Source organism: Xyrauchen texanus, chromosome 39 (genome assembly GCF_025860055.1).
Source record: "Xyrauchen texanus isolate HMW12.3.18 chromosome 39, RBS_HiC_50CHRs, whole genome shotgun sequence".
NCBI lineage: Eukaryota > Metazoa > Chordata > Actinopteri > Cypriniformes > Catostomidae > Xyrauchen > Xyrauchen texanus.
In genome coordinates this window covers 25,853,356-25,874,127 of record NC_068314.1, presented here as the reverse complement: position 1 = coordinate 25,874,127, position 20,772 = coordinate 25,853,356, and the positions used below count along the sequence as shown (strand labels likewise).

Sequence of the window (20,772 nt, the reverse complement as noted above, 5' to 3'; positions counted from 1 at the left end):
TAAAACATTTATAAAATTAAAAGATGTTTATGTTAAAATGAGTTAATGCACTATGAATTAACAATAACTAATTGTATCTTTATTAACACTAACAAAGACTAATAATGCTGTAAAAAATTAAATAATAATAATAAAAAAAATATATATATATATATATATATATTATTTTTTTATTTTTTTCATGATGCCTAATTCATCCACTAATGTTAACAAATGTAACCTTAATGTAAAATGTTACTGTTCTTTTGAACCGGTTCAAAAAAGGACAAAAAGGTAAAAAACAAATATTCGTCTGATCTGATTCGCTAAGCATTTGTAAATTACTCAACAGAAAGGAAGAACCTTTGTTTGGGAGTTGGGATGACATGTTGAAATCCTTAAAACCATCTATTAAATTAGGCTTACACATAGAAGCAGCATTATTGAATTTCAACCCAAACATTCAAATCACTACAAAATGCAAGGGGCACGTTTGCGTGATATCTTAAACAAAATTTGCATTTTTAATTCATTTTTTTAATTGAATAGTTAAAACGAATAGATTCGCAATGAGTAGGACATCCCACAGCTACTCCTAACCAGTATTTCGTATATCATTGCTTTTTCCATTTGTAATTCTACACCACACAAGTTATTTTCATAGAAATTCTGTCCACTTTAATTTCTTAAAACATCTTTATAAAAACACAAATATAAAATGAATGGGTTGTTCCACTGTGAATTATTTTTTCTTTACATAGGTCATTTGCACAATACAAAGCCACTTTCTATGAAAAACATAATATATATATATATATAATTGCAAATTTTCTTTTAAACATGATTTTAAGAGTGAAATCCAAAAGGGAAAATGGGAAAGGGAAACAGGAAGCTAAAAACAAGGCAAACAAAAAGAGATAAAAGAAAACAAAAAGTAAAAGAGAAATGCACCATCAGCTCGAGAAAGAATGCATCACTGTAAGTGTTTGTGAGACAGTGGCAAAGTGTAAAAGACTGATAAAGAAAGATGAAAAGGGAATGGCAAAGAGAATGATAATAACAGTAACAGACAGAGAAAGAGAGAGCCCTAAAGACTGAAATGAAGGAAAGAAAGAGGCTATCTGCTATTTTAGAAGAGCTTGGTAGAGCAGTTGTGAGTGGCTGGTGCTACTCTCGTTCTCTAGACAGAAGAGCAGATCCCTGAGGTTTACACGTGTGATGCGCTGGCGAGTGTACTGTCTCGACGCTCCTGCATTTAAGCCCCCGGATGCACTCGCTGACAAACCTGGGCCCTGCAAACACATCCAAACATGTCATCTTACACACTTACATTCTTTTCATATGAATTATCAAAAGGTGTGATGTTGTAAGATTATACTGATAAAAAGATTCAGTCACAAATCAGTCAGCACAATGGCTTGCAAGCAAGTTTTACGTTACCAAAATGCACCATTTAGCCGATGAAATATTTTAGAACACAGCAACTTCATTATTTAAATTACCATGAGTTTTTTTTAAGACTTTATACATTTCCATGAATTTTCCATGCCTAAAAAACATAATTTAAATAATCCCTGGATTTCCAGCTTTTCCATAACCATGGGAACCCTGCTAGTCATGCCCAAAAATTGTGCTGAAAGTTCAAACCTAGTGTGAATAGGTCTGCTGCTCTGTCTTTCCATTTGTGACAATCTGTGACCCTTGAAACACCACCAATCTGACATCTCAAACTAGTTCAACAGGTCTTAAATGATTTAAAGAGGGCACAGAGGGGAAAAGAAGGTGACGGGGTGGAAGGCAGCAGACTGACATGGTCAGAGAGAAAGAGACATTTTTTTTACCTCTGCGTCAGTCCCAAGTGAAGGAGAATCCAGTTTTCTTTTCTTTCTGGGTCCAATAGCCGCCAGTGCCGTCAAGTTGGCATCTCTCTGTCTAATCTGAGCCAATTCCTGCTGCTGCATCTGTAGCCATGCGTGCACACACACATACATACACATACATCAGCTCTGACCCATAGTCAAACAATATAAACATCTCATAAGTGTGCCATCTAACCTCTTTGGCCTTCTGTTTCAGCCGCAGCTGTTCAGGGTCCTCTTGTCGTGAGCGTGACTATGAAACATAAATAGCAATTAGAGATAATCAGCAGTCAAAATACACAGTGAGACATCTGCTGGGATCAAATAAATATGTAAAAATCAAACCTATTCATGACAGCTGAATAGAGGGGGAAAAAAATCAACCAGTAAATCATGCTGAATTAAGCATTAGAATTAATGCTAGGTGGTATGGCGATATAAAGACTGCAACATTTTAAATGTGTTAACTGGTAGAAATCCTTGTATACCGTTTTTAACAGAATGACTAAACAAAGCAAGCAGAAAACTACTGTGATTCCGATTTCTCTTAACGATTCCGATTCCTTAACAATTCCAGTTACAATACCAGTAATTATTTTAGTGCCTTTTTTAAAATAATTATTTGGAAATGAGAAATGCAATTCTAACTGTGTTTACTACCAAATAATGAGATTATTTCAGATTTCTACAGAGCAGATATACCAAATCAGAAATAAATGTAATACAATTCTTGTAAAAGGAGCATTTGCTGATTTTTTAGATACATAATTACAATCCAATAAAATATCATAAATATATTTAAAAAAACAAATCTAAACTAACAAGAAATGTGATTGCATGTTTAATTAATTCATAATTTGTGTATCTTTAATTATACATTGTCATATGAACAACCAATCAGTAACTGCACTGCTTGATTTAATAGAGATACATGTCTAAACAGTAACCGTTCCCCAGACAGTTTAGACTGTTTTGTAGCTTAAAAGAGCTGGCTCGAGACTCGTTCGATTGGAAATTAAATACACTGATAGAGCCGTGTTTTACATTGTAGAGTCAGTAGAGGGTATTTCAGGACAGTGTTCCATCCGCATCGGTAGAAAATTGCATGCAGGATAACCGTTAACGGAACCGAAAGTCACGAAGATCATACGATTCTGGTATTTTTTAAAGAGTGGAACCAGTTCTGGACAAGAACCGGTTCTCGGTTCCCAATCCCACAGGTGTGTGTACATCTGCTACATTACAATAGCTTCAAGCGTGGCTCATCCTATCATATATACAATCTATTCCTCTTTTGAGTCTTTTGTATTTACTCAAGTTGTCATTCACTTTTCTTGAACAATCTTTTGGTTTGCATCCATCAAGTTAAAAATAAAGAAAATAATAAAATCAAATTCCTTTAATTTGTAAAGCATTAAAGGACTGGTTCACCAAATATTAAGATTCTCTCATCATATACCCACCCTCATGTCTTCCCAAATGTGTGTGACTTTCTTTCTTCTGCAGAAAACAAATAAAGATTTGTAGAAAAATATCTCTGCTTTGTTGGTCTATCCAAAGCAAGTGAATGGTGGCCAGAACTTTGAAGCTCCAAAAAGCACAAAGGCAGCATAAAGGTAATCCATATGACTTCAGTGGTTAAATCCATACATTCTGAAGTGATGTGATAGGAGTAGTTGAGAAACAAAATTCAAGTCCTTTTTTACTATAAATCTCTGCCTTTAACCAGCCTGATCAGTAGGTGGCGATATGCAGAGAGAATGCAAATCATAAAAAAAAGAGAAAGGAGATTTATAGTAAATTAGGACTTAAATATTGATCTGTTTTTCACCCACACCTATCATATCACTTCAGAAGACATGGATTTAACCACTTGAGTTGAATTGATTACTTGTATGCTGCCTTTATGTGTTTTTGAGCTCCAAAGTTCTGGTCACCATTCATTTGCTTTGTGTGGACCTATAGAACTAAGATATTTTTCTAAAAATATTTGTTTGTGTTCTGCAGAAGAAAGAAAGTCATTCACATCTGGAATGGTCTGAGGGCGAGTAAATGATGAGAGAATTTAAAATTTTTGGTGAATTATTCCTTTAAATTCAACAGGTAATAAAAATGGGTATTACTACATGGTTGGTTAATATATAAAACATTTTAGTGAAAATAACTATATTGTGAAATATACCATAGCAGTAATATAATGTGAAGATTTTGGTCATTCCATACTCTCTCCCTGTGTGTGTGTGTGTGTGTGTGTGTGTGTGTGTGTGTGTGTGTGTGTGTGTGTGTGTGTGTTGTACTTACCTTAGCAGCCTTCATTAAAATTTCTCTTTCCTGTTCCTCTTTCTTCTGTTTCTCCAACTGGTCGAGCTGCTCTAAGAACTTCAGCTGAGAGCGAACGTCATCCACTTGCTCATACCGACTATCCTCCTGTGCACACACGCAACCTTAACATTACAGACAACCTTACAGACTCCAGAGCAATGCTGACACTCATAGGACAGTGTGTCTCACTTTTGAGACTGAAACCTGCAACAAGGGGCAATGATTTGTTTTGTATTTTTAATTACAAAGCAAATTCCAAGCCTAAATTCAAGATGAGACATACTGTACAATGTCAGTCAAAATTGTGGATAAACCGGATAAAATTATTGTTTCTCATGATCTGGGAAAAAATTTAAATTATCTAAATGCTAAAAAGATTGACATGTTTTTCAAGATAGTGAGCGAAAAGCATACATCAAGTCCAGCATCCCAGGTTGGTACCTTATGAAGTTGGATAACAGAGTGCCAAGAGTTTGCAGAGCTGCAATCTAGGTAAAGAGTGCTTACTTTGAAGAAGCTAAAATTGAAGATATTTTTGGTCTGTTTAATGTCAAAAAAATTAAAACTACTGACATATTACCTTGTACGTCATGTTCTTTTGCTGAGCGATCAATGAGACCTTCTCTAGAAGGTTCTGCAATCTCTGTTGTGTGGCATGAGAGACGATGTTGACCACCTCAGGACCCAGCTCTGTCACTCCAAACCTTTGGCCTGACAACATACAAGGACAACAATCATTAGCCCTAATTATCAAATCATTGTAAACTAATCATGGTCATCCAGGAGTTTACCAACTGAATTGATCAGGGTTCCCACAACTGTTAAACAATGAATTGCCATTACTTTTCCAATCATTTATTTATCATGAATAAGAGCTTAAATAGTCATTGTATAGCGATTGAACTGTAAATTGACATGATTTTTTTTTCAAGCCTGGAAATCACCATTTTAAAATTCACAGATATTTACAGGTTTTTTTATGACCATGAGAACCCCTGAGGGATGATTTGGTTGATGACTTTGGCAGTCCAAACTTAGGTGAAATTGAAAAACACAGGAACTTTCCACAAACAACGTTTTAACATGGTAAAGTCAAATTCAAGGTTTTGACATGACTAGTTGTCTCACCTATCTCTAGTATCTTGTGCTGTAGCATGCTGGCGGAGAGGAAAGCTTCATCCTTACAAGACCGCATGACTGCACCAACCAGCTCGGAGTTGGTGGCCAGGATACGAGCGCTCTCCTCCGAAAGATTAACGCCTGCCATTGAGGCCACATCATTAATGTCGTCATCATCCCTGTACACATTCACAAACATATACTTCAGGACTAAATTTTACATTGAACATCAAGTGGCACACCAACAGATTACCAAAATTGTTTATAGTACATAAGAAAACAAAAGCACCCTTGGCAAACATTGAAACGTAATAATGTTACAGTTTTCGAGGGTAGGGGCATGGCATAAAACCAGTCCATGTAAGCGTCAGCCTAATTTGGCTTGACTCCATCAAGTCACAGATGAAAGCATAGTTTATTTGGATGCACAACCGCTGATAACAAAAATATGTATCATTAGTTCATTTCATATTCAATTAGGAATTCAAAATCAGAAAAACAAAAAACATCTTATTTAATTATTCGATTACAAAACCAATATTAAAAAACAAATAATTACTTGTTTTTCATCATTTCGATTTAATGCTCAAGTTAAAAATAGGAAATTGGAAAAATAGCCATGGGACACTGTGCATTTTGATTACTTGATTTCACGAATAAATAGCTTGAATATTTGATTCGCACATATGGGTGGACCTGAAATGGCCCTTTCTTTTGATTGGTCAAACTGCACCGTCGTCTTCTCAATGCTGTGAGACAAAATAAAAGTTCTCTGCTGTTTAATTGTTCAGATGAATTGGTTAATATTAAATTCTTTACCATTTATTCTCCGAAACTCACCATGTTTATTGCAGCTGAGCTATCTCGCTCTCATCAAATAAAAAATTTTGCAAAATGTTATTTCACACTCCAAAGGTTGTAGTAAGTTCCCAGTAGATAGACTGATTTACAACAGGTGAGATTATTACAATAAATTCAATAATATGAGCACTTACTACCTGTAGTAAGTCAGTCTATCTACTGGGACCTTACTATAACCTCTGGAATGAAAATAACATTTTGGCAAATTTTAGTGATTTTTACATTCATAAAAATACATTGCATAAAACGTACATTCATACACAAAGCCATCACTCATTGGCGATCTACTACAACCTGTGAAATTTTTTGTTTGTTTGTTTTATTTCTTAAATAACACAACCGTAGGCAAAAATCCAACAAATATCAAACCTAAAACGAACTTTACCCCACAGTTAAATGTAAGCTTATGTCTTTAGTATGTAGACTGTAGGCATATAATTCAATAGTTTTATGAATGTGTGGTTATTTTCATCATCTTATTTAAAACCATGCCTTTTCAAACCGGAACAACATCAAAGCCAGCAGATTTATTTGTAGGGCTGTCTGAAAAATCTGGCTATTTGATGAGAGAGAGATAGCTCAGCTGCAATAAACGTGGTGAGTTTTGGAGAATAACTGGTAAAGAAATTAATATTAACTCAGATGACAATTAAACAGCAGAGAACTTTTATTCTATCTCACAGCACTGAGAAGACGATGGTGAAGTTTGACCAATCAGAAGAAAGGAGCGTTTCAGGTCCACCCGTATGTGCAAATCAAATATGCAAGCCATTTATTAGTGAAATCAAGTAATCAAAATGCACAGTGTCCCATGGCTATTTTTCCAATTTTCTATTTTTAAATTGAGCATTAAATCGAAATGACAAAATACAAATAATTATTGTTTTTTTAATATTGGTTTTGTAACAAATAAAGAAATAAGTTGTTTTTTGTTTTTCTGATTTTGAATTCCAAATTGAATATGAACTTAACTAATGATACACAGATTCTCCTGCCTTTTTAAAGTTGATATGCTTATTTATTTTGCTATCCTAACTATATATTATAAGGCTTGTTGCATTTTATTATTTATATTTAGCATTGTTTTTTCATCTGTCTGCAACCCTAGCTGCACTTAATTGCCCTGATGCCAGTTTAGACTGACAAAGATTGTGTTTCATTTGCAAGAAACAAGCATCAGAATGAAGCCATATAAGAGAGAAACCAAAAGTTGAATAACAGAATAAAGACCTGAAAGTTCCTCCCACAGCATCCTTCGCTTTACTCTTCTGAGCCAAAGCTACAGACACAGAGCTAGGTGCCAATCTAGTGCTACTCACCACACCCTGTTTCACTGCCACTGAGAGAGACACACAGACAGAGATTACTATTTGAATTATTCATTTTATAAAACAGATAGCGACAGACCTGATAGACACTCACCTGTATGGATCTGTTTGAGCTGCACCTGAGGCTGGCCCATAACTATGTGCCCAGGCGGTTGACCCCTGAGTGTTACCATGGGAGTTGTTGTCAGGGTAACCTGAGGGGGCTTTCTTATTGCCCCCTGCTGTGAGGGCTGCAACACCTAAACAAGGAGAAAGAACAGTTTTTATGAATACACCCTTCAGAAAATAAAATTTTAAAGTACACCTATAATCTCAATAAAGATGGCATTATCTTCCCCAGCCAGGCATTGAAGGAATAGTTTGCTCAAAAATTCCCAACAATTCTGAAGATTTTCAGTGAATAAGGAAACTAGTTTCAGTCTGTTTTTTTTTTTGAGCATTACAAAACAAGCAGGGGGTCTAAAACTCTCAGGCTCTCTTCACATTGAATAAAATGGGTCCTCTGATACCATTACAGACATCAGTAATCACTTTGACAAATCTTAAGATTTTACTACTCTATGAATCTCCTGTTTTCACTATGTACATATTTGTTTTTATTAGTTATTAATGTTGTCTGTGAATATTATTAGACCCAAAAAACTACTGTTACAAACAGACAATATTCTGAACCAGTGTGAAAATGATGTTTTTCTTCTTTTCTTTTTTTTTTTTTATTAACATGCATTACCATTTAACCCACAGTAAATTCAGACTAAAAACCTAATTTTACCTGTATAATGCTGTTAGCATTCATAATTACAACAATGAATCTTTACCAGAGAGGCAGTCTGGCTGGAGTTGCTGAGTGCAGGCTGGATGAGAGTGCGGGTGGCTGTGGCAGTAGCAGCAGCAGTGTTGGTACTGGTCAGAACTACAGCGGGTGCCTGAAGGGTCTGGCTCTGCTGGATGAAGGCCGTGGAGTCAGGAGTGAGCTGTCGCAGAGCTGGAAGACTCCTCTGAGGAAACACATGAAAATGGTGGGCTTGTAAATGTAGGCGGATTGCAAGATCTCAGGGTTCCCACACTTTTTAATGCACAATTTTCCAGGACACTTTATGTGCTAAAACAAGTGTATTATTTAAGCAAAAAAAACACGTGTGTCCATTTAAATCAAGTTTTTATTTTGGCATTTCTGTGTGTTCTGACTGTAGTCTCTCACCTCCAGATAAAGATAGGTTTGCTACATAGCCCAGTGTGATAATTAATCCCTGTAAAGCTGAGATTTAATTAAATATATACATAGTCTGTATGTGCTGTGCACCTCAAAATGCTCTGCTTTATGTCATCTCACACACACAAGAGTGCACATGATGATCAAGATGAGATGTTTTAAGTGTATGCGCAGCTAAAAACACATTTAATTTGAAGCATGCATCACTTGCAGATTATGTTTTTATTCAATTAAATGCAGTTTAATTATCACACTAGGACACATCACAATTACAATTTGATTAATTGTGAATTCAAACATTTATTTTCATTCAAATATTTCATATTCCTTGACATTCTGCAATTTATAGCTAATGACATTTTTATGACTAGATTATATGTTTTCCACATACTACATGTGGTAACCGCTGTAAAAGCATAATCTGATTGTTAAATTATTGAAAATAATTCACATTCTGAGATGTGAAGGCCGAATCACCAAGCTACCAAATCAGGGTGTGACTGGTTGAAAAACAATCAGTGGTCCAACCGTAATTGTTGTCTAAAGTTTATAACTCAAATGTTTTTGTGCTTAACCCAACAGCAATGTTGGAAGGAAAAATATCTTATCTTGTACTACTTAAACTATTTTGAGGGAGCAAAGCAGAGGATTGACAGCAGATGAGCAGAAAAAGTACAGTATGTGATAGGGATTTGTTCATGACAGTTAACCGTTGACATTGTTTCACAATGCACAGCCGGGCGACAGTGTCAAAATGGTACAAATTTGTGTATTTGACTCCTGTTTCAAGTCCCGATTGTTAGCATGTTTTTGTACATGTAACAAATACCTTGTTAATAACACAGTCAAACAGCTCTATTACATATAAAAATGAAAATAAATTAATTCCAGGACAAATTATTATCTTCCAGGACATTTTCCATGACAGTAAAACTGCACTGCAAAAGTCCAGTTTTTCCAGGACCTGTGGGAACCCTGTGTACGTACACTTGACAATCATTAGATGCATGCAAATGACGTGCCTTGAAACAAAAAATGGAATGCAGGTGTTTAGAGACATGTTTTTAAGGTTGGAGCTCTTTTACCTTGACACAAAATCTAAAGAATTAGGCTCTCCAGCACAAGACAGTGAAAAAACAATGCGACGCAGCACAACGGTCAATGATTTAGTGTCCATTTAGTGTATTTTTACATAGACAGGGTGTTTCCTATATTGAACATTTTTCGGTGGCCAACAAAGCAAATTTAGTAATATTCATCCCCTGCTTTATAAGCACTAAATATGATTTTCATTTGAAACACACATCTGCACGTTTGAAGCCTGGTTTCATCTCTCGTCTATTGAGTTCATCTCTCGTCTATTGAGTTCTTACCCCTGTTGAAATTAAAAGGTTCCAGATGCTTAGATGGTCAAAAATAACATATATATCTGATGTAAAAATAAAATGCAGCTGTATAATTATGTTAAATAATAATTGCAATTATGCAATAATAAAAAAAAACAACTTTGCATTTTTTTGACAATGTACCAGCCACTATCAGAGAAAACATTTTAACCCAATAAAAACCTTGCATATAAAAACTATTAAAACAGTGCTGAAAGATGCAAAAACACATTTGTTGTGAACGGACTCTAGGGGCTGTAAAATTAATTTAACTAGAAATTACAAGGTGCTTAATGCAATTTTAGGCATTTTACTAACTTACAATAGACTTAGCCACTGAAATAGTCTAACCCAATCTCTTTAACCAGATACCTTTTCTCCAAATTCCCTCCCCACATAAAAGGTATATGCACACTACTTCAATGTGTGACACACAACAAAGATGCACAACTACCACAAAAGCCTTACATGCACCTTACATATTGAGAAATGTAATACAATGCCAACTGAAGAGCAATAATTCAATTCAAAGTATGATTTTCTCTCTAGAGTTGATGCAAATGAGAAATAAAAGTGCTGGCCTTTATAGTAAATTTCATAGTGACCTTTGTAATTTCCCTTGTAGCCTTGGTTGGGCTGCACACACAAAGGTTGAAGGTTCAAACCAAAGTAGAGAGTTTCTGAGATAACAACACAAAGTTAACAATAACGTAGTGATTGTGAGCAAATAAGCCAAGTTTACCACAAATTACTTAACCTTGCAATTAGACTTTAAGTAATTTAATCAGTTGACTAAGTCTATTTAATAACAAGTAATTAAACTAAAACTAACTGGTAATAACTATACAACCCGTAAATCTTCATAGAAATTAATTGAGGTAGCTCTGCGTAGACTGTAAGAGGTGAAGATTTCTACCTTAAGGAAAGGCACTAGATAAGGTTGAGGAGATGAGTTGAGCTCCTTGTAGAGCCTGCTGGTGAACTCCTCTGCTTCAATTGTCCCTTCCTAAAGGGACAAACACCATTCAGCTCCAACATAAAATCACACATTGGGGTATTGCATTATTTTTAGACCTCTAAACATTTGTAGACCTTCTTTAATTTCTTCCATTACTGATGACTTTTATCATCAGAAACATGTAAAATCACTCAACTCACCAGCAAGTTCTTGACCAGCTCTTTAACATTGGCGACAGTCTCAGATGACTGCTTACCACTAGTGGCCAGCTTTATCAGCGTGGACAGGAAGTTCCTACATTTCTTTACATTCTCCATCGTCTCCTACAAGTAGAGAAGAAAAGAAGTTGCATTAGCACAAAATCAAAAGTACTTCTACTATTTCAATTGCTTAAGGATACCTTGTATCTGTCCCTTGGACACATGTAAATCTTAAGGTTAAAACTTATTAGAATGAGCCTTGCATCAACTTATTGGGATTTCCCACTCTGAGAAAAAGGCTTTTTAAGCACATTTGGAGTTCAAGTCAAAAACCTATTCTATCTATAAAGTGATCCTTTCTCTGACTTCGCATCTTGGTTTTCACCAGTCCTTAAAACCTTCTTATGTATGTTTAGGTCGCTTTACAGACCGTCAAAGAAGGCTTTAATCATCAAGCTAAAGGTTGAGGATCGTTTCTTCAGGTGTGAACCAGCGCGTCTTTGTGTGACTGGTAAGTTAGTGCAGCCTCTCACCGTTGCCGAGGAGATGGTGGTCCCCGTGGCAGCAGTAACAGTCCTCTGGGTGGTTGCTGCCTGCACTGACAACACTGCACCCAAAGATGAGGCCTGCAAACACACAAGATTCAATGAGTATTAAAGAAACATATAAAAAAGAGTAACCAAAAAAAAATATTTTACAGTGCAGCCTGATTTATGAACATGTAATTTTTAGGTATACATTTGAAGGGGCTGCTTCTACATTATTAAGGTGCTTTGTTGTTACCTGCACAGGTGGTCTCTGGAGTGTGGTGGTAGCTGTGCTGCTAGGTGTCGGAGAGCCCTGCTTTATGACGGTGGTAGGGGTCACCTGTCGGGTCATTAGTGGAGTTCCAGGTGCCTAAAGGTATACCGATAACAGACAGATATCACTGAGCAGTGTCCTGCAAATACTGACATTCGAAATGTCTAGATCATTTAAAAAAAGGGTACAACAGACTAGATGCTAACTAACGGTCATCATTTTTGACTGCAGCGATAGTGAACCAGTGTGAGATTTTGGGCCAGTTGATGGACCTGTCATTGGCCTTATCGTACCTTATCGTGCATTGTAACTACATCTGATATTTGTTGATTATGAAAATGATTATGAAAATGTTTATTCTTAGCAAACTTAAACATTTGGATTTTTGTCATGTACTGAGCATTGTTTTAAAATTGTGCTGATATAAATATCACCAAGTTTACATTATGTAGCTGTCTAACATAGATGAGAATGTGTTCAGATTCCAAGACCATGGCTATCATGACTTCCATGACTTGTAATAGTTATAAACGGTTTTAAAAAAAAAGATAAACAAAACAGTAAAGTTTCACACCACTTGCAAAAGTTTTCCAGTAAATGTGTTTATGAATTTCTAGCTAATATGAAGTTACTTTTTTTTTTACTATACATTTGAATGTGATGTTTCATAGGGTTCCGCAGGTTTTATGAAGCTAAATTTAAGACTTTAAGACCTATTTATGGGCCTATTTACACTTGGCCACTTCATTCATTTTCACTGATCTGATAGCTATCGATCATGAAAAGACCAGGTGTACATCCTCTCCGAAATGCATTCGTGACGGATTGTAATCAGATCAGTCAACCACTTCAGGAGGTTGTTTGAGACGCATTCCATTCATAACTCAGTCAAGTGTAAATGCATCTAGCTGTTCAAGACGCATATGTAAACTCTGCACATTCAGCGCTACGTCAGCTAGGGAAAACACTAAATATAACAGCTGCTACAGAGTATTTGCATAAGGCTTGCGTCACGCAATAAACAATAACAAATTAAGACATGGATGCACATTGTAGGAAAGACAGAACTTTTTGAAGAAACTGAAACTAAACACTGGCAATGAGCGCAGCTGACGTGCATACATCTTGCCTACGAAAAGTCCAGAGGGGTTAAAATATTGTGACAAGCACTGTTCAAAGTCACTTGGAATGAAATAATAAATCACATCTTTTAATTGTTCTGCCTGGCATTAGCATAAGAAGTGAAGTGAAACTCTGTGTTATTTTCATATAGCGTGGGAATTATAGATGGGCTATATATCCGTTTGGCGGTAACACATTGATGTGGAAAAGTGTAAATGGACTGAGCTTTTTTAAACAGATCACTGATCCGATCACTAAAAATTAATGAAGTGACAAAGTGCAAGAAGGTCCAAGGACCAACTAAAGGAAATTTAATTAATAAATGGAAACAAAATATTTCATCACATCGTTCTCTAAATATAAATGCCTAGGGAGCACAAGAGCAGTTATCTATACTGTATAAAGTAGTAACACAACTTAACAGATCTCCATTTATTTTCAATTAATTTTCAAAAAGTAACACAATAAGGCTTGAACACCTCTGCCCCTAACCACCAGAATGTGGAAATTATTATTATTTTGTGTGCCCTCTAGTGTAGAAACACCATAATGGTTGTGTCATAACGGTCAGATAAATATGCAATGAAATAACCCTATCTTTTGCAGTTAAAAAAAAAAGTATGTATCACACAAGTATGTTTTTTTGCCAGCCCAGAACACTGCTAGGTGACGTAGCTTAGTGATAGCAAGTATAATTGATACTTCACTGTTTTACCAGACTCGCACATGTCAGCCGTCCAATATTTGAGCTTGTCTGTTTGTTTGTTTTTCCACAGTTTAAAACACAATTTGTATTTAAGTTTAGATGCAGTTTTGATTCTGGCAGTATAATTTCATAAGCTTTGATGACAGGTGTCAGACATCCGGTGCGGCCAAATAATTTTCCACATTCACATGCAGTAATTTTCACTCACATTCGCTCGCACGTTAGAGACCTGTTTTTATATTGTTGCATGATGATGCAAATGAGCTTAACCTTGCTAACTGTGTCAAATGTAACATAAAAAAGCAGCTTGAGCTGACTGTACACTATTCATTTGGGACAACTGTTCTATGCAATAATATAACGATGCTGAATGGTTTATGTACCGGTATTTATTGCAACCTCTTGTGGACTAAGGAAACATGGTCAATTTAAAAATCAGCTGACTTTAAAATTTTAATATTAGTTCATGTATAAATATTTATTTCCTTTAAAAAGTACAATAATTTCTCATGATTCAGTCAGAACTGTTTATTTTTGTAATAAAGTTCAGCACTATTTTTCTTTGAGTGTTATTTTTTCATTCAGTATCAACTGAACATAGTTATCAGTAATATCCACTATCATTCGACCTTAAGATCGGCAGAAACCAGCCATGCCACTGGGGGAGTCGCTTTGAAGAGCATTTAAATATTAGGAGCAACTAGACTACATGTAAAACATCAACGAATACAACAATGAAATGTGTTAGCAATGACTAATTTATCACATATCACATTTTGACTTTTAAAAAAATGAAAGAATCCATATATTCTATCAGTAAATAATATATTATATTTCAAATATTTTTGTTACATGTTTAATGTTTAATTGCATAATTTGTACTAGTGATGGACCCATTTGTTTTTTTTTAATGGTCGATGCCAATATACCCTGCCGAGAGCAGGCCAATACAATGCCGATATATCACACAGTTTAATATAGTAAATAACATAAACATAAAATTGCTAAAAAAAAATTATACATTTTTATTTAGCACTATATTTACTCAATTTCACACTAAACTTTAACTTTGTAGAAAAGAATCTAAAAAAAATTATATTGTATTTTAAATGGTAGTTAGCAGTTTCTTCTGATTTCTGTTGGTCATTAAATTTTAGTAATGTAATTTCACATGAAGAAATTATAATATATTAGTTAATATATTAGGAACAAGGGAATAACAGTACACACAGCAGTCCAGCAACCATTGATGGTATGTCCACTAAGCAATTGCATTTTAGCAAAAATACAGAATCAAACCAATTGTGCATAAATTGCATAGAGAATAACACAATTACTTATAGCGTACGTGAAGTGCTTTTACTTTGAAGTTGCACTCAAGCGTTCGAGGATACAGTGCAACCATCAATCTCCTGAAAGTTTAAACGGCCTGGATCACCTGCTTGGATTGTCACGGACTGACCGTCATGATTTGTGAATCAGAGGAACTTTGTTTTGACCCTGGTCCTGAAGTTTTTCATTCTGGCTGATGAAATACACGCTTCACAGGAAGATATTAGATGAGCACTCAACAGGAAGAAAACACTTGATTTTTGTGAGGTTCGTGATTTACATCTGTTTAAATTAGATATCTGCATATTTGCAGATGGTCTATAATAGAATTTTTATTGATATTTGCTATTTATCATTAGAAAAGTTACAGGGAACTGTTGAGGAGAGAGAGGGAGAATGAAACAGGCAAGCACTTTAACATTATGAGCTCAACTGTGTCTGCCGTGGCTCTGATAGTAACACGATGGCATGAAACACCAAAATGAAACATGACTGGTCGTTTACATGTCTAATTCGCTTCACATGCAAGTAGGCGATTCTCAGTGCCCTCAAGAAACAAATCGGCCAAACGGGAAAATGTATTGGCCGATATGCTAATTAAAAAATTCTGAATCAGCGATATATCGGTCGGCCACTAATTTGCACTACTTACAAGTATTTACATTGATTTGTTGAACACGTGCTAAAAGCCGGTACTGTATCTTTAACAAAACCGCCATTTCTGTAAAGAGCATCTGTAGATGAGCGCATGTAATGAGAGAGACTCCTCTGTGCTATGCATAATTAGAATTAAATGATTATTCAATGACAAATGGGTTGTGTGGATCTTGTCTTTGGACACACATTACACAGAACAACTTTTACTCTCAACTAGGGATGGGAGGATCGATCTGCTGATACTGATGTTGTATCAAAAATATCGATCCTCAATATTTTTCACTACAGTAATATTGTATTAGTAATCATGGTTAATTGTGTGATAACTATGGTTTAACTAAATACCATGGATAAACTATAGTTACTGTAGTGAAACCATGGTTAATTTCTATAAGGGTAAACAAAACAGAAATCTAATAATTTTATGTTTAGACTCACAAATGTCCCAAAAAATTTTTATAATAATAATGGCTTGAATTATGACTATAAATAATATTTTTAATTACCCATTATACCCCCCCCCCCCCCAAAAAAAAAGTTTAATATAAGTATAAGTATTGGTATCGACGATATTGGAATTTAAATTATTGGTATCAGATTGAAAGAAAATAAGTGGTATTGCCCATACCTAATCTCAACACACAGTGAAAGAATCTTGCTACTGAATACTCCACCAAAATACTACACAATTACTGGTGAGTGAAATACGAACATTTACCAGCCAGTTGCCAAATACATACATTTTAGTCGCATAGCACAAAATTTGGTTGCAAATGCAAGTGATTTTCTCTCAATGTAGAGGAGGGTAGAGCACAGAGTTAAATATCGTTCTTGGGAATTGAGAATTGTTATCGAGAATGTTCAAATGAAGATCACGATGCACAGGAAAATTTATATTTTTTAGCAACCCTACTTCCAGGTCACACCCAATGATAACATGGACCAATGTCAGTAATAAAGTGTTTGGCATCCGGTACAAAGTTTTCCTGAAAGTTTGTGCTTGCAAACTGTAACGAACCACCGAAAACAAAAAAAACTTTGTTTTTGCCAGATTTTTCACACCTGTTCGTTCTTCGATTTTCTATGAAGTATGCAAAGGCCCTGCCCTTTATTCATAAATATGTATGGCCAAGTAATTTCTGCTTATGACTGATTAGTTCAGGGTGATGCGATGACATTACCTGTGCAGTGGTGATTTGCCCAGGGGTGGTGCTAGTGGGGGCAGCAGGGCGAGCAGCTTGTGATTGGGCCTGCATCTGTGCCAACATCTGCTGTGGGATCATCAACAACTGCCCACTGTCACTACGCACCAATACCATACCTGGACGGACAAAAACAAATGCATGCACACAAAGAGACAGGGTTTAAGTGTGACATCACTTTCCACTTAATTATTCTTTATTAGGGAGCTTATCATGCTGAACTGACTGAAGTCAATTGTAAAATCTGGCAACCATGCCCTGCTTAAAGGCATGAAGCATAAACTGCACAGTTGGTGGCCTATATTTCTACAGCACAGTGAGAACCCTTTACACTAGTACAGTCATTCTCTCATTACTGTGTGAACTACCGGATGTGTTCTGAAAAGAAACTGTTGGTCAGAGGATCCAGATGGCCTCTAAAATCTGTCAAGTATTTCGTCTGACCAAAAAAAACAGCCAGACAACAGACTTGTCAGAACGACCAGAGCATACAGCCAAAAGAAAAAAAACCATTCAAAAAAAATTATATTAGCAAGATTTGCATTTCCTGCAGGAAATACTAGTGCTTGCTAAGCAGAGAAATGGTAATGATTAAGTATTTGGTAAAATTATAAAGAAAAGAAAGGTTGAGGAAAGGCATACAGAAAAGAAGAGAACGGTGAGAAATAGATCAATATTTAAGTCATTTGTGCAACCCCAACCAGTACATGGCTGAATGTGAAACCGAAAGTGTAGCTTTTAAGTAAAAAAGACTTAAATATTGATCTGTTTCTCACACACACACCATCATATTGCTTCAGAGGACATGGATTAAATCACTGGAGTCTACCTTTATGTCCCTTTTGGACATTTAGAGTTCTGGTCACCATTCACTTGCATTGAGAGGACCAACAGTGCTGAAATGTTCTTAATTTGTACTCTGCAGAATAAAGAAAGTCATACACATCTGGGCTGGCATGAGGGTGAGTAAATGATGAGAAAACTTTTTGCTAACTATCCCTTTAAAGGAACAGTTAACCGAAAAATTATGTTTACACACCCTCATGTTGTTCCAAACCTGCATACCTTTCTTCCACTGATTACAATAGGAGATGTTGAATGACAGTCTCAGTCACCATTCACTTTCATTGTATGGAAAAAAATTCAATAAAAGTGAATGATGACTGAGACTAACATACTGCCTAACATCTCATTTGGTGTTCCATGGAATAAATGAAGTCATAAGGGTTTGGAACAACATGGTGGTGAGTAAATAATGACAGAGTTTTAATTTTGGGCGTGAACTATCTATTTAAGACATCATGCCTTTTATTAGAACATTTATAAGTGAAATTCAATGGGACTTTCAAACTTATTATTAGGCTAATCTTAAAGTAAATTGTCCTTGTAAAACGGCATAAACATAGCTCATACCTAATTGATCTATAAAGAAAAATGTCTTGTTTTGCAAGCACTGTGATACATGAGTGAGTGAGTGAGTGAGTGAGTGAGTGAGTGAGTGAGTGAGTGAGTGAGGAGTGAGTGAGGGAAATAGTGAGGGAAATAGTGAGCGAGGGAAAGAGTGAGGATACCTGGAGGTAACTGGATGTTTTGAATGTTCTGTCCAGGGCTGCTCTGGGGGAGTCGGGGAGCTAACACCTGTGGCGTAATGGTCCTGATGGCAGGACTGGATACTGCTGCAACAGTTGCCGGAGCTGCTGTTCTCGCAACTCCTTGAAAAACAACACCCTTGGCCACACCAGGGCACTGAAGCTGCGGTCCGAGAGTCATTACGCCGGGGCTGATATTCTGCTCTGCGGGTTGGATGATAGTTTTAGGGGACTCGGACTTGATAGCTACTCCTGAACTCACAGACGCAGTAGTCTGGTTCACCAAAAGAGTGGCTGTAGTTGTAGTAGCAGTAGTTATTCCCGGAGCTGGCTGGGTCGCTACACAAGCTACAGTGGCAGAAACGGTGTTATTTTTACTCCCGTTAATAGTTAAACCGGTACCAGCAGGTTGCATAGATGGCCTGACAACGGTCACTGAGGGTCCACTACTTTCAGCACTGGATGCTGCTGGCGCAGCGCTCAGTGGATTCCCGTAAGAAGACTGTATCACTGTGTTTGGGTTTGGGGCGACAGTCGCGTTTGCATGTCCTTTCGCCACCCCGGGCCCGTTATTGACAACTGGGACAGACGTCGAAGCGTCAGCTGATGATGATGATGTTTGGCCACTGGACACTGGAGTGCCGCTTTCAGTGTGCGGATCCATTGCATTGCCTCCGTTAAAAGTTTGCACTGAGGACGTCCCGATCTTCACTCCGTGGCTTGGCAAAGTAGTTACCATAGCATTGAGAAACACTGGACCGGGTTAGCTGTCTTCCATTTGTGCATATCAGCTCGTAAAGTTTTGATTCATCCACTGAAATCACTCTTTCTTTGTAGTTGATTTGCGAAGTAGAAACAGACGTGAGTTAAGGGGGGAATCTCGTGTCACAATGTCAATAAGGATTTGACAAGCGCCCTTGTCAGCTCAAGTCCACTAGTAACAATGATCTTGGGAGAAATAATCATGTAAAACACTTTAAGACTAGCTGCTTTCACTATGTTCACATGTACTAGACTCGCAGCAGTCGGCTGAGCTCGCAAAATGTTAACATTAGCTAATTGAATTGCCTCTTTTCCCGGAGTCAGCGGGGTGATTTCCAGCTGCCTGGGCGCTTACCTCAAACTTATTGTGACAAAGGCTGGTAACGTCTAATTTAATACAACTTGAAGTATCGATAAAAAGTTTCTTGCCCACTCTTTTAATACAGAAATCCTTATATAGCAGGTGAAAGCCTGCCGCCATCTTCGATGTGCACAGTGAGGAGCTTTGGACAAAATGACATTGCGCATGTGCGCAGAAGCGGAAACGTCATTACGCTCGGATTTTGAGGTGCTGCCATTGGTTTTATCCATACGTGGAGGCGGGACATGAGAAACGTCAGTTGATTCTGGCGAAGCGCGGTCAGAGTCGGTCTAGCTGGGGCTGTCATAGAGAAAAGGGCCTCGTGAAGTTGAAAAACAACCATTGATTTATGAACAGATTGCTCATAGGTATATCTAGAGGCACTCTTACGGTTATGTGTTTGTCTTAAAGCGCGTAGAGGCTATTCTGCGAACTTCTCAGTAGGCTGTCTTCCCCCCAAGATGGCCCCTTGTTTTGAAGCGTCCGTTTTGAAAGCTTGAAAAGGCGCCACACCTCTGCCAGCGTGACTGACCAATGTTGAAGTCACGCATGCTACTGCATTATACTGTAAATAACAATACTGGAGCGCCATAGATAGTTCACAAGTTCCTTTTCAACCCCTTTTGATTTACGGCATCCTCACGTTTGTTTCGTTCAATGGCAATATTTATATATATATACACGCACACACACACACACACACACACACACACATACAGTTGAAGTCAGAAGTTTACATACACATAGATTGAAGTCATTAAATCTAACTTTTTTAACCACTCCACAGGTTTCATATTAGCAAACTATAGTTTTGGCAAGTCGTTTAGAACATCTACTTTGTGCATGACATGAGTAGCCTACTTTTTCCAACAATTGTTTACAGACTAAAGAAGTGTGTTTCACATTTAATTGACTTTATCACAATTCCAGTGGGTCAGAAGTTCACATACACTAAGTTAACTGTGCTTTAAAGCAGCTTGGAAAATTCCAGAAAATTATGTCAAGCCTTTAGACTT

The 20,772-nt window shown here is 36.7% G+C and overlaps 2 protein-coding genes across 2 annotated transcripts in view; both read right to left on the bottom strand.

The window, feature by feature from the left end:
* Nucleotides 1–20,772, bottom strand: part of LOC127633040 (chemokine-like protein TAFA-1) — a 588,934-nt gene that overhangs the window by 126,589 nt on the left and 441,573 nt on the right. The window lies entirely within an intron of this gene.
* LOC127633034 (transcription initiation factor TFIID subunit 4-like) lies at nt 483–19,375 on the bottom strand. Its single transcript, XM_052111895.1, has 15 exons — nt 18,616–19,375; nt 17,024–17,163; nt 12,008–12,121; nt 11,758–11,850; nt 11,225–11,347; nt 10,983–11,072; nt 8,287–8,466; nt 7,563–7,707; nt 7,371–7,479; nt 5,289–5,458; nt 4,741–4,871; nt 4,140–4,265; nt 2,035–2,091; nt 1,821–1,940; nt 483–1,271 (listed from the first exon to the last, which is right to left on the bottom strand). The coding sequence occupies exons 1-15, from the start codon at nt 19,370–19,372 to the stop codon at nt 1,104–1,106; spliced, it is 2,523 nt and encodes an 840-aa protein (XP_051967855.1). The 5' UTR covers nt 19,373–19,375; the 3' UTR covers nt 483–1,103.

What these genes read in the sequence shown, in the direction of transcription:
- LOC127633034 (XM_052111895.1), bottom strand. Translation starts at nt 19,372, where the DNA reads ATGGTAACTACTTTGCCAAGCCACGGAGTGAAGATCGGGACGTCCTCA. An exon ending in TCCAGAGACCACCTGTGCAG is followed by an intron (nt 11,851 to 12,007) that starts GTAACAACAAAG and finishes GTGTGTTTGCAG; the next exon opens with GCCTCATCTTTGGGTGCAGT. An exon ending in AAAAGAACATGACGTACAAG is followed by an intron (nt 4,266 to 4,740) that starts GTAATATGTCAG and finishes GTGTGTGCACAG; the next exon opens with GAGGATAGTCGGTATGAGCA.